General features: G+C 38.2%; 1 protein-coding gene across 2 annotated transcripts in view; it reads left to right on the top strand.

The window, feature by feature from the left end:
• Positions 1–6,000, top strand: part of CAP2 (CAP, adenylate cyclase-associated protein, 2 (yeast)) — a 56,169-nt gene that overhangs the window by 47,076 nt on the left and 3,093 nt on the right. For both annotated transcript variants that reach the window (XM_009884170.1, XM_009884171.1), the window contains 4 exons: positions 1,245–1,437; positions 2,313–2,488; positions 3,726–3,849; positions 4,073–4,155. In XM_009884170.1, coding sequence (XP_009882472.1) covers positions 1,245–1,437; positions 2,313–2,488; positions 3,726–3,849; positions 4,073–4,155 — 576 coding nt within the window. The remainder of the gene's footprint in view (positions 1–1,244; positions 1,438–2,312; positions 2,489–3,725; positions 3,850–4,072; positions 4,156–6,000) is intronic.

A 6,000-nucleotide genomic window follows, 5' to 3' on the forward strand; every position in this document is an offset into this window, starting at 1 on the left:
GAACCAGATGGATACTTTGGTGTTTCAGTTTAGTGGAAAGCAGAAAGGAGTAGCATCATAAATGGTTAAAAATATCCTCTGAGTCCAGCTAAGCAGTATCTGTTTCCAGTATTGATTACCAGGGATGCAGTTTTAACAACCTGTATCTCTTAACAAAGGTAGCCAATTAGAGGAGCTGTGAGTCTGTAAGCCCCTGTCATTTTCCCATTGTATCTGCCCACCTAATAAATACGTGCTGTTGCAAACCACAATATCTGTATAGGTAGCTAAATTCATCAGAACCGATCTAATTTTTCGCAATGTTCTTTTAAAACAGTCTCGGCTCTGCTGCAGAGAGGTGGGAGCAGAGTGACACTCAGTGGCAAGACAGAAAACGTCATTCTCAGTTTCTCAGTTTCTGTCTAACATCTATTATTAGGATGCATAAAATTTTAATTAGATCATTATTAGTATTTTCTGTCAGTTTGATAATATTCTATGTAAGCATTATAATTCAGACCAAAACATGTACTTTTGATTCTGTAAACTGAAAGATTGGATTACTTACATTACCAAGGCCCCCCTCACTTACAACTTGTGTGCTGTGTTTTCCTGCAATTGAAAAAAAGAAAAAAAGAATTTGAGAAAATGAACTAAAACCTCAAATACTGAATTCAGAAATAAGAGACTTGAATCACCATGGTTTTACATCCTGATGTAATTTGAATCTTTGCAGATGAGTAGAACAGCCTGAAGAATGGCATTTTAGATCTTGCGTACAATTTAGCGTGTTGCATATGTGTAACTGACAGTTCATGACCATCCCAGTTATTTGGGTTAGATTGAAACATTTTCTGTATGTTTCTGAATGCACACCAAGCTATGGCTAACTGAATTTGGTATCTGAAAAAAAGCGGACATTTTCCCTTTAATGTAAGTAAACAGTGGAATAAATTATGGAATCTTTACTATTGAAGATTTTTAACATCACTCTTGACAAGAATTTGAGAGAAATATTTCAGGTGGAGTAATTCTGCAGTAAGGTAGTGCTGTGGACTGTCAGTCTTTCCAGCCTTGCCTGCTTTGATGCGGGGAAAGATTCATAGTACTATGTTGAGCTATGGTGCCAGAAATTCTTCTGAGCCTGTGGCTGCCTAGAGTCACTCAAACTCACAGCATTCAAGGATGTTAATAAATAAGAGTTATCATAATACGATGTTCCTTGAAACACTGTATGTAAAATAATTTCCTTCTATCTCAAACAGGGTCCTGTTGCATCACCCATGTCTATGCGATCTGTTCTAACAAGTGGGTCATGCCTCTCCCCACCACCGCCACCACCACCGCCACCACCTGGACCTCCCCCCATCTTTGATACAGAAACCGTAAAGGATGAAGGAACTGCATCTCGCTCAGCCCTATTTGCAGAGCTTAACCAGGGAGAGGCAATTACCAAAGGTCAGGAGAAAAGAAATCAAATTTTGGTCCATGAGTCAAACTACATCCAGAGCTGCTATATGTATTAACCCAATTTCCACTACTTTTTTTAAGATACATTTAAGCAGCTCAGATCTTTCTGAGCTTGCACTGAGTCTGATGGATGAGACTGCACACCAAAACCTCCTTTAGAAGCAACAGCACCCAAATATGTTCGGCATACTTGAAATTCACACCATTTATTTAGAGGTATCCTTTTAATTTTAAGGCAGCCAAGCTGTACATCTTCAATCCCGAGTATCTGGCGAACCTCTAAGTTGCAGTTGCAATAAAAATGTATCCCCCTTTCTGATTCTCATTCAGTGTATCAGCATGGGTCAAAATGTGTTACATTAGGTGTAAAGGTATGGCTTACAGCTCAGTGTGGAGTGCAGTAATAAAGCTTTTTGTATTAATACTGGACAGTTGTAATTAAAGTGGATGGTTGTGAGTTTAAATACAGATGATTAATATATCTGCTTTTAATGCTGCAAGGATAGGTCACATATTGTCATAAATTATGAAAATAATCTCATTTTTATGGATGCAAAAATATGATATAACAAGCTCTCAGAGCTCCCTACAGACAGAGAGGGACTAGAAGACATTGCAGCATTTCCTGTTAAAGATACTAAGATAGCTCATCCACAGTAAAAGAGGTTTTATATGAACTGCTGAATATGTGTAGGCAGTTATACTTTGGGTCGTTACCAAAGCAAACTTTGAGGAAATAAAAAATGTAAATTCACAGAATAATTTAACACAATTACAAATGAACCTTTGCTGCTCAAATATGAACACAGTTACAACTGGAAAACAGGCTCTCTTTCATAAACACCCTTTTTTTCTTTTTTAAGGGCTTCGACATGTCTCTGATGACCAGAAGACTCACAAGAACCCCAGCCTACGTGCCCAATGTCCAGCTGTTCGTTCTCCAACAAAAAGCCATACTCCAAGTCCCACCTCTCCCAAGAATTCCCCGCAGCAGAGTCATGCCCCTGTCTTAGAGCTAGAGGGAAAGAAGTGGAGAGTGGTGAGTTCCAGTCACACCTCTAGATCGCACCCTGCACGTTGCAAACCAGGTCGAGCACTGAAACGTCTTACAAAAGGCTGCACGTTGTCAAGGTGCAACAAATCGAAGTTGCAGCTTAAAACGGGCTGAGTCTTGCATTGCTCTGCTTTGCTACAGTTTAGCTTTTACTATTCTGTAGCATCTAAAGTTAATTCATTTGTCTCTGAGACTCATATACTAATTCATCTGAAGCGGAGAATGTCAGAACCAGCATATAAATTCCTTGCAAAATCAGACAATCCCCCAGAAACAATTCCAGTGGAGAACTCCAATTAAAATCTCTTCTTGCAGGCCATTTATGTGAGTGAGAGATAACAGTATTATCACAGAGCACCCTCTCCAGCTTTGTTAACCAATGGAATTATACATTTATTTTTCAGCAACCATTCCATGCAAGCATGTCTCCCACTCTTGGAAGTAGAGAAGTGTTTTCCTTTTGCTCAATCTACAGATGGAAAAGATAGATTTGTTTAAAGTTTTGAGAGTGCATTTATGTAGGCATATACCAAAGAATCGATGAGTGAAAATTCACGTGACTGCGTTGGTTAAAAGAGGGATGAAACAATATGCAGTTTAGTCCTACAGAAGGTTATATACACAGTCATTACTGTGGAGCTGAGTTTGCATAAGGTGCAGTCACTGTTTGCCTGTGTTATATTGCCTCAGGGTTATGGTACCTGGGACTTTCCTTGTGGATCCCTAGTCTTTCCTGGACATCCGTGGAGTGTAAATGTCCTTTCATGTTTCATAGTGAAAGGAAGTTTCTTCACCTATTATTCCTTACGGTATATGGTAATGTCTGCACCTGTTCGTAACACACTGTATAGAATATTATATAACATTTGGGGGAACAAAAACGTGCTCCATTCTTCAAAGTGCCGGTCTAAACTGGATGGGAGCCAAGCAACTGGTTTGTGAGTGCATTTTTAAACTGTTGGGAGCATAATGTCTTTGCTACAAAATTAATGGGTTTTGTCATGGTCCATGCTAAGTTCTTCAGTTCTGCAGCTCTAAAATATACATGTGTCTTCTAAGGGTGAATTAGGTGAAATATCTGATCACCAAGCAGATTAGTTTTTTAAGCCACAGGAAGGATATTGCTCTGTTGTAACTGAAGATGCAATGACTCGAGGATAAACTCTGTCTGACTGTTAGCTAGTTAAAGACAACCAATTAAAAAAACTTTCTTTTGAAATAGGAATATCAAGAGGATAAGAATGACCTGGTCATTAACAACACTGAACTCAAGCAAGTGGCCTACATTTTTAAGTGTAACAAATCTACACTTCAGATAAAAGGGAAAATCAATTCAATTACTATTGGTGAGTAGATAGCTCAGCTGAGCTTTAAATGCCAATCTTGAAAAAACTGACTTGTGTGATTAATAATGCATCTGAATCATTCCATTCACTTAAAGGATTCATCACGTTAGTAAAGCCGTTCAGCTATGCAGTGCAAGACTGGGAATTTTTGTAGTTAATATAGCAGGTGTGCGTATATTTGCTTTTATCTTGCCTTTCTTATTTATGATTACTTTTCTTTTAGACAACTGTAAAAAGTTTGGCCTTGTGTTTGACAACGTTGTGGGAATCGTGGAAGTGATCAATTCCAGGGATATTCAGATTCAGGTAAATATCTATTTGAAAAACAGACAGACAGAAAAAGCAGGGGAAAAAAGCCCAACATGTGGCAACAAGAGATTTTAAAAACTCACAGGAGCACAACAAAAATAAGAGATTGATGCATCCAAAGGTATCTTTATATGCACTAAATTATGCTGATGTCTTTAGAAAATGCTTATGAAAACTACTGAGTATCACTGAACAAACCTCCCTTAGCCCAGTCCCTTTGGGTTCCAGGGAAGCTGACTATTACTTCTGGCCCTAATTTGCTTGCTTTCATGGTAAACAGCTCCTACGACTTGATAGTTCAGTGGTGCTTATGGAACAAATTCTGGCAGTTAGCTAATTGATTTCTAAGCCCAGAAAATGGTTATTTCTTTTTTTCTTATTTTCTCAATGGGAATGTTCAAATAGACTGTTGAAGGGCAACTAAATGACATAAAGTGAAAGTAGGCACCAGGATTTCAGAAATCTCCCCTGCCAGCGACGTGGCACAGTATATAAGTAATGTAGTCACTGCTTGCCTACAAATGGGCTATGAGCCTCTCCTGGTTTTGTCTTTGATAACCATGAAGCAAAGCTTCATCTGAGATTGCCTTCCTTGTGGTTCTCATGAAAAGAAAAGCGATGTATTTTAAATCCATGTATTGCCTTCTCTACTGGGGATACTTGCCCCCTCCAAAATATAGACAGTCTGCCTGCCATTTACAGCACTTCTTTCATCCCGTTCCAAAGAGGTCTAACTATACATGCTCTAGTACTGGGTTGTGTCCAACATACATGACCTAGTCTCAAGAAAGGACTTTAGGATGTATTATTTTAAGAAAAAAAAAAAAAAGGAAAAGACATGTTAATTAAATTATACCAAACTGCTAGTGTTCAAGCAAGGTGAGGTCTTTTGCTTAGAAGTCTGTGCCTGCTGTATGACGTGAGATGTAGATAATCCTGCTCCACACTTCAGAAATACTGGTCACAGCCACCACAGGGAATAGTAGCAAGATGGTTTTTTTATATTTTGAACCTCATGCAAGTGACTGACATTGCTACCAGCTGTGCAGTATCTTCTAAGCTGTAACAAGCAGTTTTATTCATGAGTACATGTCTTCTTATGGCAGAGACAGTTCGTTAAAGAAAAAGATTCCAGGCATTTATTGGAGGGGTTTTTTTTAAATAACTAGATTATTTTTATCATTACCTCTAGAACTATTCATAAAAGCTGAAAAATTCATACGTAATGAAGAGTGAAACCACAGCTTGTTAATACTCAAATAAAGGGGAAAAATCTTTTCTAAGAATCAAAATTCTTTTGATTAAGCAGGTTCTATGAATACTGCATAAGGCTTCTATGCCACGGAGCAGAGTGGAGTTCCATTTAAGAAGGTAGAGTCTGGCTATATGCTATATGCTGCTTGAATCAGGCAACTTCTGCAGGGTTTCAGTATGCCAAGTGCTGAGCACCTCAATTTTCTCAGTATTTTGAAGACCTGAGCTTATAATTTGCAAATACATGATATGTTAATGCAACAGATGTCAGTAAATTCATCCTACAGATTTTGCTATAAGTAGTTACTTCATTGCCATATTTTTTGGCTCTGCTTTCTCTCGTTTGTTTTGGTTTTTTTTTTTTTCCCAGATGTTTGCAAAATTTATTAAACACTCCCTCCTTTTGTTCTCTATTGCATGAGAACCCATTAAAGAAAGATCCGTTTAAGGTGTGTTGATCCACTACATAGATCAGACTTCAGGATCAGGGTGGGATGCAAGAGGACAGACTGCTTGTTCTTTATTTGCTGTCACATTTAAGGAACGGAAGCTGAAAATATATTCTTAACATAAATGAAAAGAGACACT

Source organism: Charadrius vociferus, unplaced genomic scaffold (genome assembly GCF_000708025.1).
Source record: "Charadrius vociferus isolate BGI_N301 unplaced genomic scaffold, ASM70802v2 scaffold444, whole genome shotgun sequence".
Taxonomy (NCBI): domain Eukaryota; kingdom Metazoa; phylum Chordata; class Aves; order Charadriiformes; family Charadriidae; genus Charadrius; species Charadrius vociferus.